At 44.9% G+C, this 24,264-nt stretch overlaps 2 protein-coding genes across 7 annotated transcripts in view; one reads left to right on the top strand and one right to left on the bottom strand.

Moving 5' to 3' along the window:
- Positions 1–8,397, top strand: part of Sulf2 (sulfatase 2) — a 48,889-nt gene extending 40,492 nt beyond the window's left edge. For both annotated transcript variants that reach the window (XM_048810822.1, XM_015479339.2), the window contains 10 exons: positions 1,606–1,837; positions 1,936–2,032; positions 2,677–2,771; positions 3,532–3,591; positions 3,990–4,159; positions 4,394–4,536; positions 5,598–5,721; positions 6,350–6,383; positions 6,618–6,671; positions 7,726–8,397. In XM_048810822.1, coding sequence (XP_048666779.1) covers positions 1,606–1,837; positions 1,936–2,032; positions 2,677–2,771; positions 3,532–3,591; positions 3,990–4,159; positions 4,394–4,536; positions 5,598–5,721; positions 6,350–6,383; positions 6,618–6,671; positions 7,726–7,756 — 1,040 coding nt within the window. In that variant the 3' untranslated portion in view covers positions 7,757–8,397. The remainder of the gene's footprint in view (positions 1–1,605; positions 1,838–1,935; positions 2,033–2,676; positions 2,772–3,531; positions 3,592–3,989; positions 4,160–4,393; positions 4,537–5,597; positions 5,722–6,349; positions 6,384–6,617; positions 6,672–7,725) is intronic.
- Positions 8,398–9,213: 816 nt separating this feature from the next.
- Positions 9,214–24,264, bottom strand: part of Ncoa3 (nuclear receptor coactivator 3) — a 28,919-nt gene continuing 13,868 nt past the window's right edge. For 3 of the 5 annotated variants that reach the window (XM_015478588.2, XM_048810821.1, XM_048810818.1), the window contains 6 exons: positions 18,279–18,572; positions 16,432–16,539; positions 14,859–15,120; positions 13,865–14,036; positions 13,170–13,311; positions 9,214–12,683 (listed from right to left, as the gene is read on the bottom strand). In XM_015478588.2, coding sequence (XP_015334074.2) covers positions 12,672–12,683; positions 13,170–13,311; positions 13,865–14,036; positions 14,859–15,120; positions 16,432–16,539; positions 18,279–18,572 — 990 coding nt within the window. In that variant the 3' untranslated portion in view covers positions 9,214–12,671. The remainder of the gene's footprint in view (positions 12,684–13,169; positions 13,312–13,864; positions 14,037–14,858; positions 15,121–16,431; positions 16,540–18,278; positions 18,573–24,264) is intronic. The other 2 variants (XM_048810820.1, XM_048810819.1) reach the window with 1 other exon arrangement.

The following is a 24,264-nucleotide window of genomic DNA, read 5'->3' as shown; positions in this document are numbered from 1 at the left end:
GGGGGGGGGGGAGGAGAAAGCTGCCCCAGGGCCAGAAAAGGACCCAGGCCTTGGGGAAGAGGACTAGGCTCTCAGGGACCCTGCGGATCCTTTGGCACGGGTGAGCCTGTCCCAGGGCGGAGCAGCAGGCCAGGCCTGAGGCTGCAGCCAGGTGGGAAGAGAAACCCTTCCTCCCTGGCTCTCCAGTGGCACCTCTGTCCACTCCAGCCTGTGTGCCTTTGTCGCCATCTAGTGGTCATTTGGGCCATACCTAGTTCCGTGCCCTTCTTTTGGAGAGGGCTTAGGCACTTCAGGCGGGGCCAGGCAGGAGGGGCGGCTTGAGAACCGAAGGGAACCCTGGGGCTGCAGCTGGGGGCAGGACATGCTGGCCCACCCTCAAGGCTCTGCCGGTTCCACCCTTCAGAACTGGGGGCCGTCTTCCGTTTCAGAAGCTAGAAGTGCGGACTCCTGCTGACCTTCACTACTACTACTTTTTTTTTTTTTTAATGTCAGCAACTTGATCAAACTTGTTTTAAACAAATCATATGAAAGATCCAAGATGTCCGAGGTCTGATGCGACCTACCTGCCCATGGTTTTTACCTCGCAGAAAAGTGCTCTGCCCTGGAGGCCACTGAGGTCACTGCTGGTGGGCAAGAGTGACTCAAGCTGAGGGCCACCGCAGGCGTCACATTTTTTTTGGGGGGGGGGGGGGTACTAGGGATTGAACTCAGGGGCGCTTGACCACTGAGCCACGCCCCCAGCCCTATTTTGTATTTTATTTAGAGACAGGGTCTCACTGACTTGCTAAGCACCTCGTTTTTGCTGAGGCTGGCTTTGAACTTGCAATTCTCCTGCCTCAGCCTCCAGAGCCACTTGGATTATAGGTGTGCGCCACAGCACCCTCTGCCCCCCCACCTCCTTTTTCAGTCAAAGTTTCACAAAAAAAAAAATTATACTTTTTTTGTAGTTTAGAAGCATTTTTTTTAAGTTGTACTTGGACACAATACCCTTATTTATTTATTTTTATGTGGTGCTGAGGCTCGAATCCAGCGCCTCGCATGTACTAGGCCAGCACTCTGCCTCTGAGCCCCAGCCCCAGTTTAGAAGCGTTTTTATACAGTGTTGTACCACCTCTAACAAGTTCCAAAACATGTTCATCACTCCACCCCAAAATGAAATGCCACACCTACAAAGCAGGAACTGCCTCACTCTCCCCCCGACCCCCCCCCCCCGCCGCGGTCTTTCTGCCTTTAAAGATTAGTAACAGAGACCTTTGTGTCTGGCCTCTTCCACTTGACATAATGCTGGTGATATTCATCAGGACAGGAATCGGGACTCCTCCTGCTGCGAACTGACCCTCTTTGCCGTGGCTGTGCCCCTCCTCGGTGTCCATATCTGTCCCTGCATAGCTCTCGGAAGTCTCCCCAGGTCAGGCCCTTCTTAGCCCTAGGGCTTGGGACTGAGGACCTGCTTCCATGCTAGGTTTCAAGAGCCCGCCAGCCTCAGGCAACAGCAGTCTCACACTCGGGAGCCCAGCCCTATCTTGATGGAGGACCTGCTGCCCAGGGGGCCTGGCCAGTCTTTCCCAGCCTCCCTAATCCAGTCACCCCCTTGACACCCAACAGAGTACAAAGCCAGCTATACCCGTAACCGCTCCATCCGCTCCGTGGCCATTGAGGTAGATGGCGAGGTGTACCATGTAGGCCTGGAGGACGCGGCCCCCCAGCCCCGCAACCTTACCAAACGGCACTGGCCAGGAGCCCCTGAGGACCAAGACGACAAGGACAGTGGAGGCTTCAGTGGCACTGGAGGCCTTCCTGACTTCTCAGCTCCCAACCCCATCAAAGTGACCCATCGGTGAGCGTCTGACAGGTGGGGGTGAAGGGGCAAGATGGGCCCCTGGGCTGACCCCCTTCTACCCCTCAGGGCTACACGTGACCCCTTCTCTTGAGCAGGTGCTACATACTAGAGAATGACACAGTCCAGTGTGACCTGGACCTGTACAAGTCCCTGCAGGCCTGGAAAGACCACAAGCTGCACATAGACCACGAGGTGAGCAAACCAAGGGTCAGGGGTGTCTCCTCAGGCACCATGACTTGGCAGCCTGAGGGGGACCTCAGCAGGGCCAGGGCTGGGGGTGCGGAGAGGCCCGGGGAGAGGCAGGAGAGGTCCCCACAGAATCCACAACCGAGGGACAGGGGCATCAGTCCTGGCACCTGCAGACAACCTCCTGGCAGAGGTGGCTGAGCCCAGACGCCCTCTGAGTGACAAGCAGATCCATGCTACACTTTATCTCAGCTAGTTTTGTTTTGAATTTAGAGACAGGGTCTCACTAAATTGCTGAGACTGGCTTTGTCCTTGCAATCCTCCTGCCTCAGCCTCCAGAGCCACTAGGATCATAGGAGTGTGCCACCGCGCAGAGTTCACAGGCTTAAAAATGACTCACTGCCTCGCGTGCACCAGGCCCTGGATTCAATCCCCAGCACCACAAAAAAAAAAAAAAAAAAAAAAAAAAAAGACTCACAGCCCCTCACTAGAACCTGGCCAAAGGGGGAGACTCCCTTGGCACCCACAAATGCAGGTGCAGCTATGCCATGCAGCCCAGGACACAGGCAGGAAGGCGGGGCTGGGGCAGCTGAGGGGCCAGGTCACGACCCCCTTCTCCCCTAGCCCACCTTTCCTGCTCCCTCCCTCAGATTGAAACCCTGCAGAACAAAATTAAGAACCTGAGGGAAGTCCGAGGCCACCTGAAGAAAAAGCGCCCAGAAGAATGCGACTGCCACAAAATCAGGTGAGGTGGTAGCAAAGGCCCCCTTTCACTTTTTTCCCCCACCACCTGTCTTTGCCTCTCAAAGTGAGGGCAGGGGGAGTAATAATTCACAGCTCCATTTTCAGCCAACTGGGCACAGGAAGGCACCCCCACGGGGTAGGGGGCAGCCTGAAGCCCAGTTTATGTAACGTTAGCAAGAGGCAGGTACTTGCCATGTAGAGCTGGCTCTAGGGAGGACAAGAGTGACCGGGTACTCTGGAAGTCACCCTTGAGGCTCAAGGTCCTGCCCAGGAGCCCTGGCCCAGGGAAACAAGGAAACAGGCTTTCTAGGTTCCTGAGATCTTGAAAGGTGCTAGAACTTTTTAATTTACCTAATTTGAAATGAAGTAGCCTCATGAGGCCAGTGGCTGCTGCATGGGACAGCATGGCTACACCATCTCTGCTGCCTTCTAGGAAGACTTAACAGTCACTGGTCCCCTGTGTCAGCCCCCACCAGGCATGAGGTGGGGGGAACCAGCCTCCAGAGACCAAGGCTGCCACCACCTTCAGCCAAGCCTGGCTCTGAGTCTTGGCTGAACCATGCACACCGCAGCTCAGCCCAAGGCCGTCAGCCGGGGGCCCCGGGCTCACGCGTGGAATAACAGGCAGGGAGGGAGCCGCCAGCCACAGGACAGCTAGTAGCTTCCTACCACCATCCCAGGGCGAGGGCCAGGGTGGAACAGCAGTGACCTTCGGGAGCCCAGGTGTCCCTGCAGGCTTCTGAAGCCCGAGTCTATTCCAGCTACCACGCGCAGCAGAGAGGCCGCCTCAAGCACAAGGGCTCCAGCCTGCATCCTTTCAGGTAAGCGTCAGGGGAGGCGGGGAGGGGGTGTCTGCCTCCCTTCCACACCGAGCAGGCCTCCAGGCACCCCTGTGGGGCCAAGTGAAACTGCTGAAACCCCACCTCTGGGGGGGCCAGGACATAGATGGAGGGACTGGGTATGAACAGGAGTCCGGGGACCCGCCCGACTCCTCCTCAGGTCACCTGGGGGGCTGAAGGAGGCTACGAGAGGAGAGAAGCCCAGGGCTCTGGTCCCAGCTCTGCCTTGGACCAGCGGAGGGACCTGGGGCCACTGATGGCTCCGCCTGTGCCTTTGTTGGAGAAGGTTGCTCCCACCCCCGGGGTAGACGGAAAGAGCAGAGGCTTGTGGTCTCGGGTCCCTCAGAAGCCCAAAGTGTCTGTGGCCTACATGCCCCTAGGAAGGGTCTGCAGGAGAAGGACAAGGTGTGGCTGTTGCGGGAACAGAAGCGCAAGAAGAAGCTCCGCAAGCTGCTCAAGCGACTGCAGAACAACGACACGTGCAGCATGCCAGGCCTCACCTGCTTCACCCACGACAACCAGCACTGGCAGACGGCACCTCTCTGGACACGTGAGCAGGCCAGGGGCAGGCACAGGACAGGGACAGGCAGGCGGGGGCCGGGTGACCCACCTACCCCAAGCTTTGTGAGACCTTCACCGCCAGACCCTGCAGGTCTCAGAATCAGGTGTTCCGACTGTCAAGTGGCACCTGAAAAACTGGTTGGGGCCAGGAGGGGGGTGTCCCTTGGCAGGGATCGGCAGGTCAACTGCAGCGCGCTCAGGCATGCCCTCTCTTCCTTGGCAGTGGGGCCCTTCTGCGCCTGCACCAGTGCCAACAATAACACATACTGGTGCATGAGGACAATCAACGAGACCCACAACTTCCTCTTCTGTGAATTTGCAACGGGCTTCCTGGAGTACTTTGACCTCAACACAGACCCTTACCAGGTACAGCCACCACCAGCTGCAGAAACGAGGTGTGGGTATACAGGAACTGCCAGTTAGACCCTCACTGAGGAAATGACAAACTTCCAAGTGCCACTGAGTCCCTAAGACAGGAAGAATGAGTTCTGAGGTCACTGAGAACTTGGGGACTCAATGTCCCGTCTGTCTCTGTCACCATCATTTTTTATCCATGACATACGGAGCTGCTTCCCTCTAGCTTAGGCACATATCAACTTCCAAGAGGCTTCACAGGACTCCTAGAACTGCCAAGCTACAGGGTCCCGCCACCCACCGCACACCCCAGGCCTACAGGGACCGTAAGATGGCTGTACTAGCTGCAGCAAGAGAGCTCTGCTCCAAGCTTTGTATTTTCAGTCACCTAGACGGATACCTGATTGAAGTGGGCCAGTCACACATGACAAATACGAGCAGCAGAGGGCCTGTTAACAGGAACACCTGAGCCCTGGTGCCGGGGAGCTCGGCTCCAGAGCTGCTGTGTGGTGCGGCCTTCATACTGTCCAACCGCAGCCTTTTAAGAAAAGCCTGAAATAACTTCTTGACCTCGATTTTTAATTACCTGAAGCTCAACTGATTTATTAGGGTGGCCATCCAGGCTGACAGTCTTTTCTCCTGGGACAGGTACCTCCCATGGGGCGGGAGAGGACAAGAAGTTAGCTGGCCACTAGTAGTCCCAGACTAGGCAAGGACCCAGTCACCTACCCACCCTTTCACCAGATGGCCATTTTCTGGTCAAGAAGAACTGAGGGACTGTGACAAAAGGCTGCTGACCAAGCCAGGGCTCGGAGGGCTTCTTTCCCACTTAGGGAGCTTCCTGACCCAAGGCTCTTGAGGTCAGCACTGAGTACACAGGCATGGCTTCTGTCCTCACTAGGAGAAGACCTGGTGGGGACGGAAGCTAAAACACCACCGAGCTCTTCCAAACTCGGGAACAAACAGCACCTTCTACTCCCAACCTGCCTGAAAAAGTGCCACAGTAGGGAGAAGAGGATGGGAGACGGGGGTCTCAGGACTCCCTGCTGACAACCTGCCTTGATCCCAACCAGCTGATGAACGCGGTGAACACACTGGACAGAGACGTCCTCAACCAGCTGCACGTGCAGCTCATGGAGCTGAGGAGCTGCAAGGGTTCCAAACAGTGCAACCCCAGGACACGGAACATGGACCTGGGTAGGTAGGGCCCAGTGTGGGGCACACACAGAGCAGGGTGACCACAGGAAGGACTCACATCTGCCCCAAGAGTGACCCAGAATCACCAGGAACTGGGGGTGATAGAATTTGAGACTTACCATCTGGAGGTTACAGAAACTTCCTACCCATGGCAGGCAGTAGTTAGTTTCTGATGAACTGTGCTTCCAGGGAGATGAGCACCTTGACCCTCCACACCAGAAACACCCGATCCCCTCATTTCTCTTTCCTCCTCTGTTCAGTTATCCACTGACCAAGTGCCCTTGGTTAATGGCCCTCTGTAGCAGGGCACTCACACCCATGTCTGCCTAAATACCCCATCACGACTAAGGTCAGTGTTCAAGCAAGGAACACCCTGCAGCTGATACTGACAGGCCATCTGCAAGGCCACCTAGATTTAAAGGAAGTTCACCTGATCATTCAGCCACTCCATCTCACTAGAAAATGTTTGCAGCATCTTGATGCCAAGATAAAAGCCCAAGGTGGTTTTTTGGGTGGTGGATTTTTTTTTTTTTTTCTCTGTAGAAAACAATTATAGAATTTGTCATTGCTTATACCATTTTTATCCTAAACAGTCTTTTCCTTTTTGGTCTATTTCTTGCTCATTTAGGACTTAAAGATGGAGGAAGCTATGAGCAATACAGGTATTCTGTTTTGTTATTATGTTGGAGGACAGTTCCCCCACGTTGACCCACCTTCTAGTCTCCCGTCTGTGAGATTGCACCTGGAGAATGTGTCCTTTCTTGGTCTGCTGGGAGCCTCAATCGCCCACCAGTGATAGGTTTCACCAGAGACCTTCTTTGTGTAGTTCTTTGGGGGTGACTTTCTTTCTTAGTGATGGTTAACACTCATTCTCTTTTTGACACTTGAAAACATAGGCAGTTTCAGCGTCGAAAATGGCCAGAAATGAAGAGACCTTCTTCCAAATCACTGTGAGTTGAGGAACAGTTCACAAGTAGAGGTCTGATTCTCATTTGCTTCCTCTTGCCAAGGCTGTTCTATGTGCATGCCAGCTTGATATTATCACCTCCCTCCTCCATCATCCCCCAATTCCCATGAGGAGAGGAAACAGTAATGTCAGTCTTTCCTGTGAGATAACAAGTAAATAACTTCGTTTTCAGATTAGCACCTTGTCCGTACACTGTTCTCTCTGTGCTTAGTAAACTTGAGCTATGACTTCGAGGTTGAGACGCATTTAAATAATACAGTTGCCAGACATCTTGAAGGCTGTGGCTGCAAAAGCACTAAATGGTACACAGTCAGCCATAGGGTGGCCTCATTGAATGGTTTCCATCCTTGGGGCTGGGGATATAGCTCAGTTGGTAAAGTGCTTGCCTTGTATGCACAAGGCCCTGGTTCAATCCCCAGCACCCCACACCCCCCCCAAAAAAAAAAAAAAACAAAAAAACCTCCATCCTATGAACTGTCCCTCCAGTGCCAATAGAAGCTGGCACCACAGGCAACCTGGAAAGCTCACCTCACACTAAGGGGAGCAAGCCAGTTTGTTCTGTGCAGAAGTGGGGTACAGCTTGTCTGAAAGAATTCATTGCGGAAATCAAAAAATGCAGATGTGAGAATTCATTTTAAACACAGGCAACAAATTTGATGTTAAGTTTCCTACATGGGTAAACCTAGTGAGCTGCCATTTGCAACCTCTGGTCTACTCATGCATATAAACTGATGTGGTGTCACTGGGACAATAGTAATGAGCCAGCTAAACATTTATATGGGGCTTCCAGAATTTATATTTCGTTCTCCTCAGCCACTGTTCTGTGCATATCCTAAACACCATCCTTGCCAGCTACTGGGTGTGTAAAGGAGCAACTAAAAATTGGGACATTTTAAAGAGAAGTAATCCCAGGTTACCTAGAAATTCTCATTTTCAGCAGCCACATCCTTGAAGCAAAGCTTACTCAGCTGTAGGCCTAGTTAAGGCACCTAAGCAGCAGGATCATCAAAAACTGAAGAGTTTTGTTCTTTCTACAGGGGACAACTGTGGGAAGGCTGGGAAGGTTAAGAAGCAACAGAGATGGACCTCCCAAAACCAAGAGGCCTCGCCTGATCGTACAGGCCATGAAAGAAAACGTGTGGTGAGCCAGGAGTCCTGAGAACACCTACTTTCCATCAACATGGCAAATTCTGGGGGAAAACCGTCAGGAACAGAGAACTTCAGGAAGTCCACTTTGCCCCTGCTTTGCTTTGGATTATACCTCACCAGCTGCACAAAATGCATTTTCATATCAAAAGGTCACCACTAACCCTGAGAGTCTCACAGGGAAAAAAGAACCAAGAGATTTTCGTGGAAACTTTCCCCAAGGGTGAAAGTCACTGGAATTTTTTTAAATCATAGGGGAAAAAACAACCCTGTTTTAAACCCTCTTTTTCTCTTAGTTCATTACAAAGAAACTAAGCAGGACAGGGACAACTTACAGATGCTGAAAACAGCACACAGAGTTTGACAATGAGTCAATAGCACAAAAAAAGTGACATTTACCTAGCTTGATAACCCTGGTTGCCTCTGAAGAAACTGCCTTCATTGTATATATGTGACTCTCTACATGTAACCAACAAGGGAACGTTTAGGGGAATCTAATAAGAAATCACAATTTTCGAGAGTGGTGGTGTCAATAAACGCTCTGTGGCCAGTGTGAAAGAAAACTCCCTTGCAGTTGTGGACATTTCTCTTCCTGCCCATTCTGCCCAGAATTGCTTTGTTATATCTATCCCAGAACTGATATTTTTTAAGGTACTAAAAAGAAATGAAGTTCATGTATGTCCCAGATTTTAACAACACTGTATTTGTAAGAAATTTTGTAGTGTAAGTATTGTCTTACTATGTTCAAAATCCTAGCCAATGACTAGTCATTGGTATGAAGAAACCACTGACATTTTTGTAAAAAGCTATTCTTGGGAGTTTTTTTTGTTTTGTTTTGTTTTTTGTTTTTTTTGCAGTGCCTGTTTTCTGTTTTTTCACTACCAGCCAACACCTTTTTGGATGGAGATGCCTTGAAGTTAAAGGGATAGTTATGAACATTCTTGAAGGGACCTCACAGGTAAGCCTCACATTACACCAGCTACAGAACAGCAGTTCACTTTGCAAACCCTTTTTTGTGTACCAGGTAGCATAACCTGCTACCGGTGGTTGTCAGAATTCTATAACAGGAGGAGGAACCCCACCAAACCAACCCATCTCTCTCTTAACAGATGATCTCTAAGCACTCACAGTCTGTAAAAGCAGTTCCAAGCCTTTCAACGCCCCCAACAGGCCCAGGCTCCCTAACAAAACAGTGCTCTACCACAGAAAAACAAAGGTATTGTGTCCAACTCCAACTAAAAAATAAATATAAAAACAAACAAAACACCAGTAAACTTCACAAAAACTGCTACCATTATTTGATTTGAAAAAAGGCTTCCTCGAGCATCCCTTATACCATTAATCCAACAGTGATGAGTGGAGGAAACATGCTCTTAGGCTCCGGTTTTTAAATAGAAACCTTTATTTACAAGAACATCCAAAACGGTCAGCAAAGCAGTCACAGCTCACCACCCCATTTCATGAGTCGTCCCATGTAGTTAGATGCTTTGCAATGTGAAGAATGATTTAATGTAAACTTGACTGAAACCAAATTCATTCTCAACACTGTTTGGTCAATTCCTGAAAATTTAAATATTGCTCTCAGAATGACATTTCCATCTTCTTCAAAACTCCATACACTGGAAAGAAAAAGAAAGAAGGGAAGAAAAAGAAAACACCCTGCCTGTTTGCAAATAGTGTGCCTTGGAGTTGAAAACAACCCAAATTCCTCTGCTGCAGGGGTAAAATCTCATCCGTCCTAGAGCTCTGGCTCTGTGCATTTCCTCCTTGGGAACACAACTGATGGCTTCTGTAAATGAAGAGACTGGGAAGGCATATGGGCAGCTGTTCACAGATTCATGCTGTTTACTTCCAGCTGCATCTACCTCTGGTTCAAAGAACTTGTAGGACACCAAGCCAACTCTCATCTTGCACAGTACACAACTCCCTTGCGTACCCCCAACCCACCTTAGATATTCAACACTGATAAACTAGGATTGTTTATGATATTTACACCTTTCAATCCAGATGCACAATTTAGAAAAATGGCATCATAACATTAACAATGCAATTTCTATTTTTTAAAGGAAGAAACATGTATCTCCTTTATATCATTTTGATCTTCATAAAATATATTTTTATTTATATAATCTTTGGATTCAGCAAAAAAGTAGGTACTGGAAATACCCCACATCCTAAAAGCAGATGAAAAGACATACTGTTTACTCAACAGATACCTATGTTTAAAAAGAGGGAGCTGAAGGGAGAGTTTAAGAGAGGTAGGCAGCAGGAATACAAAAAGAATTATCCAAAAATGATAAAAGGACAATAAAGGTTAAAAACAAATTATCTCAAAGACTGCATCCGTTAAAAGGAAACCAAAATCTTGAGTTTGCACCAATAAAAATCAATAAGTAGAAAATATAAAAACTTATAATCTCATTATTTTCCTCATACAAAAAGTGGGTGTTGCTGCCTTCCATCGGCCTAGAGTCAGGACTGAAAAAAAGTTTTGTTTCAATTAATTTTTAAAAGTTAAGAAAGGTAGGAGCACCATTCTGTCCTCCCCATATATACAATTTGAATGAGGAAAGTTCAGACACACCCAAAACCACTGGATTGAAAAAGACTCACTTGGTGTGGCTCTGGCTCCACACAGGAGACGATGTCATCTGAAAAGCATGGGCCAATAGGGTGGAAGTTCATGGATTTACAATCTGAGATTTATTTTTTATTGCAGGGGGGTGGGGAGGTAAGAGGCAAGCTCATGATGGTCTACACACTGTTGAAAACATAAAACCCACTCTAGTGGTAGTTCTGGAAATGGGGCTTCGCTTATTCAAGTATGTCAAAGAAATTAAATGATCTTACCTTAAGAGACATCTAAAAAGGTTGGCTAATCATGTGAAAGTTAAAAAAGAAAAAAAAAAATCAAGTGGCTCTTAGTTATTGCTAGAAAATGACACCAAGGCTAGCAGAGACATTTGAAATTCATAAATATCCCAAAACCCAATTTATTCAACTATTTGAACCCAAAAAAGTAACCCAGATAATGAGAATTAAACTTGATTTTTCTCCTACTCCAAAATGATTAGAACAGTATCAGAGAGAAAAGTGGCAGGTGGGTGGGGGCAGTGCTCAGACTGGCTCCGAGTCACGGTAAAACTGGCTATTGTGGATACTGAAATTCTGAAGAAACAACCACGACACTGTCCTAACTTTCAGGGAAGCCGTGACAACACCACACATAGTAGCAGAATGACCAGACACAGCTGAGCGGGCACCAGAAACCACACACCAAGGACTTGACTCCTATGGTGACAGTGTGGGATTCAAGTCCCAGCAATCAAATTCTTAGAGCACTCCTAAAATGGATGAAAAGGCAGCATATACAGTTTACATGAAAAAAGGAAGGGAGGAATTATTGTTCATTTATGGACTGCTTAAAATCCAAAAGATTCTTTTTAAATCACATTGCTTAATTTTTAATTCCTGATATTTTAAGTTTATTTTCCCATATCTATTCTTTCCCCAAAAAGAAAGTGCTTAGTTCTCTGGTAGAGGAGCTTAAAAAAAAAATTTTTTTTTAAATGCCTACATCTAAACAAATGATCTCTTTAAAAAGCATTTAGATTAAGAGATTGAGGGGAAAAAAAAAAAATGAGGCGACTAATGCCAGCGGAAGGAAGAGCCGTGGACCACTGCTCCTCCTCAGGCCACGAGACAGGTGTCTCTGCTGTTTGTAGCCTCACCACAGAGTTTACTAAAATCAACAATGTTAAATATTCAGCTTCACGAACTCTGTAAAAATGAGTTGTTGTGACCCACAAACAAAAGGTATATACATATTTTACATAATACAATATCTTAAAGGTCATATTTACAAAAAAAAAAAAAAACTTATTCACAGAAACACTGCGAAATTCTGATTCAGAATGCAGTACCTGGCCTTGGGTTTTCAGAAGTTTATTTTCAAAAAGCATTATTGCTCTACCATATAGGCAAAGGGTGACACCAGTACTTTAAAAAAAATAAATCATAGTTCTTGTCCAATAGAATAGTATGGACAAAACCAGGAATGTGGCTCCTCATTCCTCAAGACCTCAGGAATATTGCATTTATCCATTACTTTTTCAATAAAGTGCACTCAGCTGCACGTTAGCATATGAAAAATTTGCCACTGCTGCAATTAAATACTGTCATCTCATGTTCCCTTCTGCACAGCCATTTATCATCCACGACAAATCCTGGAGGTGAAGTGTTACAGTACATTAGGGCCAAATGAACATCTTCATCAGGAAAAGGCCTAGGACAATAAAGGACAGAGCAACTCAACACCATCAGTAAAGGACAAGGACTCAAATGACAACTCCACTGGACAAAGGGTCAACACAAAACTGCTTGGTGGTGACAAAAACACTTAATAACTGGGACTATGCTTTGTCCAATACTGCGATTAAAAAAACCAGGTGTTCTGGTGGTCCCTGGTTTCTCCAGTGCTCTCTGTCCACTTACATCTATTTGAAAGACTGGCTAGCAAGGCAGAAGGAAGTGACACAGGAGTTCTGTAAGAAACACTCCATATCTCCAGATTCACATCCCTAGGAGGCAGAAGGCTAAAAACATTTGTTTTGAATACCATGATATACAAAATTGGGGAAGAGGGACAGGTAGATGTCGCACTTCAGCTTCAGATCCAGTCCTGCCCAAGTGACATCACTTGGAATAGCCCTGACGGAGATCAAAGCTGGTCCTTGCTTCAAAGCTGGACACCTGGACAATGATTCTTTACCTCCAGATTATCCTAGTGCAGTGTCATTTGTACAGTGATTTCCTCAAAGGTCCAGGTTTGGAGACATCAGCAATATTTCTGTCAGCAACCAGAAGGAAACATGAGTAAAACATCTGCTCAACAAAACATGAGAAAGACCTATATTTACACTCAGGGCTTGTCATGTGGCTCTGACATGACAGGTTCAGACTCCTTTGGGCCTAAACTGCCAAAATTTTGGCAAGGCATTCAAACATTTTTTAATTTGTTTTGTTTTTGTGGATTGAACCCTGGGATGCTCTACCACTGAGTACCAAACTATACCTCCAGCCCTTTTTACTTTTTATTTTGAGACAGGCCTTGCTAAGTTGCCAAGGCTGGCCCCAAACTTTCCAATCCTCCTGCCTCGCCCTTCTGAGTCACTGGGATTACAGACGTGGGTCACTTACCTGGCTTCAGTTTCAATATTTTAAGTTATATATCTAAACTGAAATCTACCTAGAACCTTTAGATTACAGTTGAGGCTTTGGTTCTCTACAAAGAACAAGAAAAACTTTGAAAAAAGAAAGAAAGAGATCTTCATACCTGATCAGGACCCATGGGCATGCCAGACATGGGCATGGAATTCATGTTCATCTGTCCCAGGTGACCACTACTGCCATTCATGTGCACCATGCTGTATGCTGCAGGATTCCCCTGGTGCGCAAACTGCTGCTGGGGAAATGAGCTGGGAAGAAAGGATGACATTATCCAGAGTCATTTTAGAACACAGGGCACACACATTATATCATGATTTTGTCATATATCTCTATACTTAAGCACAAACATCAGAGAGAATGGCTAACAGCTGGCCTTCCATTTTTCACAGTTGTCTATCCTCAATACCTTAATAGATATCTACCTGTTATAAAGGATTCTCAAAACAGACAACCTATTTTTTAATATGAATGTAGGCCTTTTGCTCTCTCCATCCAAACAAGGGTGACAAAAATAGAGGTTTATTTCCTGGATTCTTTCTCTTTTTTTTGTTACCGGGGATGGAACTCAGGGGCACTTGACCACTAAGCCACACCCCCCAGCCCTATTTTGTATTTTATTTGGAGACAGGGTCTCACTGAGTTGCTTAGTGCCTCCCTGGTGCTAAGGCTGGCTTTGAACTCCTGATCCTCCTGTCTCAGCCTCTCAAGCAGCTGGGATTACAGGCAGGCGTCACCATACCCAGCTATTTCCTGGATTTCTGGAAGTAGAATATGAGTGACTTTAAAGTCACTATTGTTTACCTATTCCTGGCCACATTTCCTGATGGCCAGCCCTTCATTTCTGAGGACGGATACAGTGCCGTCTGAGGATGCTGCATTATGGGATTCTGAGAGGGGCCCATTCTTGATGATATCATTGCATTAGGAGGACTGGACACTCGACCAAAAGCTGGATCTGGTTGTTGTCCCATTCCTTAAAAGAAAAAGAAAAAATTACAATGTTCAAATGCTACCTCCTTGGAATCCCATTTTCTATAGTAATTTTATGTTCATTTTTAGAAAAGGTATGGGAGGAGATGATAAGTACAGAATATCGAGTCCTACAAGAAGCTGACTTCCAAGTATTCTTGCTTTGCAACAATATGACCACAGAGTCATGGGCTCACTGCAGAAAGGCAGACCATCTAGATCACTTGAAAGGTGTTGCTCCAATATCCTCTCTAAATAAAAGGAACTCCACAAACTCTACTCACATCACTCTGTCCCCCTTTAGAGGTCAGGGAAGCCACTGTCCCCAGAGGGTAGGGCTGCATCCTGAAATGTAAACCCCTCCAAGATACCTGTTCCCCTACCATGTTCCTGGAACCTTGCAAAGGCTGAACTAAAGCAGTAACTACATTATTTCAATTAATAGTAAAGGCAAGTCACCGAGAAAAGGAACTTAAAAGTCCTCATAGCGCATTCCTCTCACTGACTGGGACAAACTTTCAGAGATGACAGGGTTCTATTATACGGGGACATGTGAGAATGGATGGGGGAAGGATTTTGTAGTCTTTCTCCCAAATGAAGAGATAGGGAGGTGAAAAAAGCAAGACATGGGAAACACTAGGAGAGAACACATTTGCCTCAGTAAACTGGACGCTGTGGCCAACATTCTTATTCTCTGTTATTTTTAATTAATTTCACTTTTCTTGGGAAGTAACAGCATTTGTTTTTCCTGAGCAACGGCTCTAGGGAACTTTAGGTGCTTGGTCATGTTATTCTGGGGAAGGCACACTTTCTTTGTCAAAATTACCATAATTTGGTGGATATGGAAATTGCTGTGGTGGAGCTTGTGGCATTGCAGGTCCTGCCAAAACCCCATCCATGCTGGGGGAAGCGGTCACATTTGGGGGTGGGCTGAAGGCCTGGGTCTGCTGCTGCTGCTGCTGCTGCTGCTGTTGCTGCTGCTGTTGCTGCTGCTGCTGCATCATCATCGCCACCCTCTGCTGTCGGAAGTGGTGAGTTAGCAGCTCTCTGCTGCGTTGGGCAACCATCTGGGCATTCAGAAAACCCTGCTGAAAGCCAAGAACGAATGCAATTACCTATGTGCAGCAGGACATGGATGTTCCATAGACACAGTGCTTCTACAATACAGTAGGTACCAAAGAGAAATACTTGAGACCCTTCTTCATAATTAAAGGGAAGAGAGAATACACAGTTTTTTGTTTGTTTGTTTAAGGCTTTCTCAGCTGGGTACAGTAGTCATGCCTACAGTCCCAGCACCCAGGAGGCCAAGTCAAGAGGGCTCATTTAAGCTAAGGAATTTGAGGTCAGCCTGGGCAACACAGAAAAAAATAAAGACAGACAGAAAGAGAGCAGAACTGAGTGTGTGTTAGGGCAGTGGTAGAAATGAAACAAGAAGGGAAGCCCCTGAAGGGGGCAAAAAAAAGGGACAAGTTTAGGGACTGGGGTTGTGGCTCAGCAGTAGAGCACTCACCTAGCACGTGCAAGGCCCTGGGGTGATCCTCAGCATAAAACTAAATAAATAAAGATATTGTGTCCAACTACAACTAAAAAATAAATATTTTAAAAAAGGGGGGCCAGGTTTATACTCCAATAAGCAGGGGTCTCAGAAGGTCTCGTTGTTTTCTTTAACCTCCTAAAAGAAGAGGTAGAGGACAAGGAGTAAATTAAGGTGCTAGATAATCATAACTAAGGGTATTGATTTAAGCTCTACCAGCTGAGAAAAATCATCTCCAAAAGGCCAACTTTTATCATTATTTGGAAGGCAACCTAGCTCAACTTATACAGGACACTGATTATCAAGAAAATATAAGTATCAGTACTTCCAAGTAGGCAAAAGATGTTGAAAATTAGGCATTTCAATTTTAAAAAAAATATATATGAGTAGTACTTGCAACCACAGTAAAGGACTGTCATACATCTACCACACATTAAGAGAACACCTTGATGCTGCCTCTATTCCTGCTGGAAGTACAGAGGAATTTTCTCCTCAGCAAGGGAAACAGGGTATCTTCTTACCCAATGAGTATGTGGTTTCATAATCCAAGAACAGAAACATTCATGGGGGTTACTACTAGTTAACTGATAGTTTCTCTCAAAAAAACAGCAATTGATCACAAGGGAAATTTGGTTTAAAAAACAAAACAATTCATCAATGGTTTTTAAGGTAACCCACTCTCCTGATTTCTCCCATCACCAGCAAGACATAAGAGTTAAGAATGAAAAAAGGAAAAACTGAAATGGAACTGTGGAATGGATTCTTCTGCAAGAAAACCAAAATTACTCTCATTGCTTAAGGAACACTGACAGCCAGCATGAGCTAGCCTGTGCTGGGAAGTGGCTCGTCCTCCCAGGGAGCTCACCTGGGGCTGCATCATGGGCCTGATTGCTGCAGCGGCGGCGGCAGCAGCGGCAGCAGCAGCAGGGTTTTCCATTTTCATTTCAAGCGCCTGCCGGCTCTGATTCAAGAACTGAGAAGAGACTGGTGGTTAGCATGCACAAGGAACGGGTGATGAGTCCCAGGGTTTCAAACTCTCAGCACCACCCAGTGAGGTCACGGGGATAACTGCAAACCCACTGTTCTGGTTAAGTCACATCTGAACTGAGCTCATACACTTTCACACTGCAAAAAAATTAATGCTAAAAATTTCTTGCCTGGCCTGTGAATCTTTACCACCTGGCACTGGTGGTAAAGAAGCACAGTGTGCAGTTTAAAGAGCACCTCTAACAGGAACTCAGGATTTATAGTCAGGTTTTCCCAGGGATTACTGAGGCACCTGAGGAAAGAGCTTTAACTGGGTCAGAGTAATACTGAATAAACTCCTCCTCCAGTATCTTATCCTAAGCACCTTCTTTTTTTGGTGGTGGGGTGGGGTTACCAAGGATTGAACTTGAGGGCACTCAACCACTGAGCCACATCCCCAGCTCTTTTTTTTGTATTTTACTTAGAGACAGGGTCTCACTGAGTTGCTTAGCGCCTTGCCACTGCTGAGGCTTGCTTTGAATTCACGATCCTCCTATCCAGCCTCAAGAGCTGCTGGGATTACAGGCATGAGCCACCACACCCAGTCTAAGTACCTTGTAGTGGAAAGAAATCATAAAAAGCAAAATGATCAGCCTCAGCAACTTAGTGAGGCTCTAAGAAACTCAGGGAAACCCTCTCTCAAAATTAATGATAATTAGCGTTTAAAAGGTTCTGGGAAGGGACTGGGGTTGTGGCTTAGTGGTAGAGTGTGTGAGGCCTTGGGTTCAATCCTTAGCACCACATAAAAATAAAATAAAGCTATTAAAGGGAGGTAGGGGGGCTGGGTTTGTGGCTCAGTGGTTAAGTGCCCTGGAGTTCAATACCTGGTTCCCAAAGGGGGAGGGGGCAAAATGATGCCATGAACTCCTGAACTTAGAAATATTACCTATTTATATGGTTTAGTTCCACCACATTTAATAACTCAGCACATTTAAGACACAAACTTTATAGAAATAATTATATTTTTAAATGATTAGAGAACCAGGTGCGGTTGCACACACCAATAATCCAAGCAACTCAGGAGGCTGAGGCAGAAGGATTGCAAGAAGGTCATTTCCAGCCTGGGTAACTTAGCAAAATCTTCAGCAACTTAGGAAGACTCTGTCTCAAAATTAACAAAAAACAAGAGGAGAGGAGAGATGAAGCTTGGTGGTGGAGTGTTCCTGGGTTCAGTTCCCAGTACTGGGGATGAGGGGACACAACAGAACTCCCATTAGTTGGTGACTGAGGAAACAATGAGAAAACCAAAGTTCTCTCTTGGAATTCTCAAAGAGAGCTCCAGTTTTATAGACATCTAGAAGCAGGGGTTCTATTTTAAAAATGATGAAATTAAGAAGGTTTTTGGTTATTAGTATTATAGGTCTTAAAATTTTTAAAAAAGGATCTATTAGGCTACAAAGACATTAAGAAGCACCGCCCCAACAGCAATCATTTCTGACATTTTTACTCTTTAACCTATACAATGGAAATGCATTCAATTCTAGCAGAATCGCTCCTTAACAAGGAGCCATCTGCACAAATATAATCTTACAAAAAAAAAAAAAGTGAAACAAAGGTCATTTCCCTAGTTGGTGAAGGTCAGAAAGCCAGGGTAAGAATTCTGAGGACAAAGCCTGAAAACAAATTAAACAAGGTGAGGCCAAAGGAAAGCCACTTGGGGCTGAAGCCAAGCACATGATTGATTACCTGCTGGCCCTGCAGCCTCTGCTGAAGCTGCATTCTAAGTTGCTTGGGAGTGTTTGTCCGGGGTCTCATGATGTTGGCCCTGGGGTGCATTCCTTGGAGAGGGAAACTGCCTTGCTGGTTCATCTGAGTCATCATAGAGTTAAAAGACGGCGATTGTCCCTGAAGATTAAAGCCTCCTTGCACTGGAGGCCCCTGTGCTGGATATGTCTGCCCATACAAAGCTGCCTTCTGATCCATCAGTACTGCTGCTTCTTGGCCTTGGAAGGCATCTTGTTTGGGCTCCAAAGCTTGTCCCTTAAACAGACATATAACAATGAATTACACCTGGGAAAGCCACCAAAATCAAATGCTCTCAAGAAGGTGAAAAATAAAGCCAACATGTTTCAGAATTCTAAAAGCAAAGTCAAGTTTGCTCTTATTGTCTAAAGTTCTATGAGAATACAAACTATACCCCCTCTTGCCAGGACTGTATCCTAGGACCTAACAATTTCACACCAATCCACATTTCTAGTCAAAAGAGCCACAATGTATTAAATACTTAAAAAAAAAAAAAAAAATCACTGATCAATGACTCCCCATGTAATTTGTACAGAAATATTTTTGAAGGTAATGGCAGGTGAAAATCAAAAAACACTTATACCCTTAAAACCTAACCATCACTACTGGGGTTGGCAGAGGCCCATCTGTTCAAGTGTTTATTAAATATTTGTTAAGTGCCAGTCAACACTTCTCAATATCCTAAGGACATGAACAAAACGATATCCAGCATGTGATAGGAAAAGTAAAAACCATTCTGAAGGGTCAGCATGCCGTGCAGGGGCAGAGGAGCCCGTCAGGCACCACACACACCTTCATCTTTTCAAGGACCCAGAAGGCCTAACCTGCAGCCAACAGCCTTGACAAGCCTCAGCTTAAGCACAGCCAGGCCCACTATACCCTGCAATACGGCCCTTGTTCTCCTCCACTCCCTGGCCTTCCCTTGGTGAACTCCTAGCACTCCTCGGGGTCCTGTCCCTGTCTCCTCTGCTCTTCATACACTTCTTACCTAGGTGCTCTCAGCCACTGAAGAGAACCATCAAATTTTTGTCTCCAGCCCAACATCTCCAAACATTTAATAATACTTACCCAACACCTCCAAATAGTTATGCGAATACATACATAACATCTTTACACAGATGCCTCAGGCATCTCAAATCTAACATGCAGAAAATAGAAGTCATGCTGCCCACAGCTAGCCCTTTCCCTAAAGCAACATGCTTTCCTTGAACCTTCCCTCCATCACAATGCATCGTGTGACCATGCACCACCCTGGAACTCCAAACCACCAACCTGGATTCCTCAGTCCTCCTCTCCACACACTCTACCAAATCCTGTCCACTTTTCCTTGACAGCATATTGTATGTCCTTCTTCCGCTACATTCCCCCCCTCTTTTTTTTAATACTTTTTAGTTGACAATGAGCCTTTATTTTATTTATGTATATGTGGTGCTGAGAATCGAACCCAGCGCCTCACACATGCTAGGCAAGCGCTCTGCCCCTGAGCCCCAGCCCCAGCCCTTCCTCTACATTCCTTTGTGCAGACCTTTTCCAATACTTTTTAGAAGCGTTGCAGTACCTGACATTGGTGCTTCTACTCTGTCCCATCAGACCGGCTCCCTTCTCTGGAAAGACACCAGATGTCTCTTAATTAAGTAAATCACACTTGAAATCAACACCTTTGTCCTGCTAACTCTACTAAAATGGCACTGAAGAATTTAAGAGGTCACATTTAGCCACAAAATAAGGAAACAACATAACCAAATATTTCAACAGGTTTTTGGAAGACAGAGAGTGAACAGAACAGAGAAACTTAGACCTAACGTGCCTGAAGAGGAAAAACAGTGAGCATGTGAAGCCCAGGAACAAACGGAGACTCCACCAGGCAATAGAGAGGATGAGACAGTTCAAACAGGCAGCTGCTTAGGAGCCTGGTATAGATGAGGGGATCAACTCCTCCCTACCTATCCCTAGACTCCTCAAGTGGTTCTTTCTTCTACCTGCCACGCAGCACCCCCCCCCCCGCCCCGCGCGCCCCCAGGCTGGGTTCAGGGACACAAGCACAACAAAGGGCAGGGGGAAGCAGAAGCTGAAAACAGGAACTTTTCTATTTTCCTATTTGTACTTTGTAATAAATTTTCTATACTATAAGATCATCCACTGGCCTCCCAGTCCAGCTACCAAATGCAATGGACAATAAAAGATTTCCAATTAAGAAGAAAGTGTAAAGGTGGTGGGTGGGGGGGATCCCCAACACAACAAACAACAACAAACAAAAAACATACTCAGTAAAACCTGAACTAAACTTACATTGCAACAATACATCTATCTTCACATTTAGTGTAACTAATTAATTCTATATTTTTCCACAGATGGATTAGCCTGTTTGGTCACAAACAACTGCCCAAAACAACACTATTACTCAAAACTCCACCAGAGGTCAGAGCATGCAATACCGGGTATATATGCTCTTTCTAAAATCCACACATTCCTGAATTCCAAAGCATATTTGACCCCAAGATTCTCAGATAAGGGGCTATGAGTACATAATCACTGTGACATCAGGAATTCAAAAGACACAGATTGAAGTTAATAAAGAAATAGCTGTTACTAAGAAATATGACAAAATAAAGAAGTGAGTTTGTACAACTTCAGAAGAGGGCAAGTAAACTGTGTACATTTACTTATATACAAATAATTATATTTTTAAGTTACAAATGTAGATTCTTTTAATTAATTTTTATTTTTAGGAAAATAAACAAGGAAAGCAGGTCTCATCACCATCCTGCTTAAAAGGCTTTCCTGGCTTTGCCATGCAGCAGAGCGTTCCCAGACCCCTTCCTGGCTTTATGGAACCTGGCACCTCCTGCCTCTCCATCATCATCACTTCCTCTCTGATCCTACTTTCAGTCCCTTTCTGAAACTCCAAGTTCTTGACTGCCAAAGGACTTCTGAACTTGCTGTTCCTCTTCTGGATGTTCTTCCTGTAGCACTTTGCACAACTGGTTCCTTCTTATCATCAGGGGTCAATTTAAATGTCACTGCCCAAAAAGAGCTATTCTGAATTTGAAAACAAACTAAATAACAAAATTAAAATCAGCCCCCACCAAAGAGGGAACTAAAGCAACTGTAACATTTGCTGCCCACCATTCTGAGTATCATACCACATATCCTTAGATTGGAAAAAGATCAGAATTCAGTTTCTAGTGAACGTACACTGCCTTTGCACCATCAAAAGTCAAAAAAATTGAGAGCTGCCCCATTGTGAGTCAGGTAAAGAATATTGCATAAAGAACTCTTGTAAATCAACAAGTTAAAAACCTAGCCAAAAACTATGAAAACACATACACAATGACCAACAAACACAAAAGATATTTCATCTTGCAAAACAAAGAATTACAATTTAAAACAATCCTTTTTTATCTTATCAGACTGGCAAAGATTTAAGAAAATAATCATAGTTTAGGGGTATAGCTCAGGGGTAAAGCACTTGCCTAGCATGTAAGAGGCCTGGGGTTTGATTGCCTACACTATAAAATATAATAAAAAAAATCATAGTAATCATGCTCAGTATTTGTTTAGTCACTTGCTCATACTGTGTTCCTTCACCTATCAGAGCCACACCAGCAGAGTAATGATGAAGAACTCCTATCACACTGTTAGAGGAAAGGAGCTAGTATCATCTGCTATAAAGCAACCTGAAAATAAGGAGCAAAACCTTTAAAATATGTAGACTCTTACCCACTAATCCTTTCTTAGACTGTAACTAAGGAAGTAGAATCAGTGAATGAGACCTGGGTAATTCATAGAATTATTTATGATATAGAATACTAAGAACAATTTAATATTTCACTGATAGAAGACTGATTAATAGTGTTCAAAATTTTTAAATTTGGCCATAAAATTAAAGATGTATATGTTAAAGAAAAATATGACTGACAATGATGCTTTTCATAAAGCAAAACTGATTACAAAAGCATTTTGAAGTCTCTCATTTTAAAAAAATGTACACTCATGAATATTTTCATGTATACCTTTTTAAAATCTGAAAGCACTATAAGCCAGCAAGTTACTAATGATTCTCCCTGTGCCACTATTAGCTTTTTTCAACATACTTTTTGCAATTATCAAAATTTTACTTACCAATCACTAATTTCAACATCAGGACAAAGAAAGCAATTTCCAATTTAAATTACCATTTTAAATGACAGTTCCAGCTTTTTGCGGGGGCTGCTGGTAATTGAACCCAGGGGCACTTAACCACTGAGCCATACATCCACAACCCTTTTTTCATATTTTATTTAGAGACAGAGTCTCACTGAGTTGCTTAGGGCCTCACCAAGTTGCTGAGGCTATCTTTGCACTCACAATCCTTCTGCCTCAGCCTCCCAAGCCACTGCAATTACAGGTGTGCATAACCATGCCTGGCTCAAGCTTCTTGATCTCTGGGCATCACTCACATACCCCTAGATGAAGTTTGACATGCTCTTCAGTGCCAGAATCAGATGTCATTGATATCCCTGGAAGCGTATTGTCACAACTGCTCAGTGTTTCCCATTCACCTTTTTAAAAGTTCTGTAAGCCAGGCATGGTGACCATACCTGTAATCCCAGTTACTCGAAAAGCTGAGGAGGATCTTGAGCTCAAGGCCAGCCTCAGTAACTTAGTAAGAGCTTGTCTCAAAATATAAAAAGGTAGGCTGGGGATATAGCTCAGTTGGTAGAGTGCTTTCCTTGCATGCACAAGGCTCTGGGTTCAATCCCCAGCCCCACAATAAATAAATAAATAAGGTGGGACCAGGGCTGGGGCTCAGCGGTAGAGCGGTCGCCTAGCACGTGAGAGTACTTGGTTCAAGCCCCAACACCACATAAAGACAGACAGACAGACAGATAGATAGATAGATAGATAGATAGATAAAGTAGGGCTGGGAATCTAGTTCAGTGATAAAGCACCTCTAGGTTAAATCCTCAGTACAAAAATTTAAAAAATTTAAAAAATAAAAATTTCTGACAGTGTTTCCAACATTATCGTTCAATTCCTTATGTACATATCTGTCTCCCTGACAAAAGAATGAGAATGCCCTGAGGTCTCCTGCTTATTCTTAAATGCACAGATACCTTTTAAAATAAAAATAGTCACTACAAAATTTGCTTGTTTCAAAAACAGATTTGTGAATGGCATATTTTCATACGGTCAGGTATGTAAAAAGGAATAGGAGAGGATGACGTTGGAAGACTCAAGGTTTACCACTGCAAATGTATTCTGTACAACCAACATAAAGACAGCTTGCTTCTCAGCGTACTCACTGGTTAGCTAAGTTGTCAAGAAAAGTGGGTGTAAAAATGAGATCTCTTGGCTGGGCGTGAAGGCACATGCCTGTAATCCTGGCAAGTCGGGAGGCCAAGGCAGAATGATCGCAAGTTCCCTGCCAGCCTCAGCAATTTGGCAAGGCCTTAAGCAACTTAGCAAAACCCTGTCACAAAATAAGAAGTGCTGGAGATGTGACTCAGTGGTTAAGTGCCCCTAGGTTCAATCACTGGTGACAGAGAGAGAGCGAGAGAGAGCGAGAGACTGACTGCAAGTAGCATCTAAAAAACCATATAGTAGGATTTTTTTTTTTTTTAAGTTGTTGATGGACCTTTATTTTATTTATATGTGGTGCTAAGAATCAAACCCAGTGCCTCACACATACTAGGCAAGCGCTCTGCCACTGAGCCACAACCCCAGCCCTATATAGTAGTTTTATTGGATCATTTCTATAGTTGTCTAAAATGTAAATCTTTTTTAAAAAGTAGGTTGTTAGAAATAACAATACAATCATAAAATACATATTCTAAATTTAATGCTGCTATGCACACATATAGTAATGTAACAAAAGTAGTAAGAAAGACACAAGCATTCCTGTGCTTGGCTTCATGTGTGTGCATCACACGCACTCTCCTATTTCCAT

The sequence above is a fragment of the Marmota marmota genome, unplaced genomic scaffold (assembly GCF_001458135.2).
Source record: "Marmota marmota marmota unplaced genomic scaffold, marMar, whole genome shotgun sequence".
Taxonomy (NCBI): domain Eukaryota; kingdom Metazoa; phylum Chordata; class Mammalia; order Rodentia; family Sciuridae; genus Marmota; species Marmota marmota.
The sequence above is the reverse complement of the archived record's forward strand: the minus strand, read 5'-3'. Positions and strand labels throughout refer to the sequence as shown.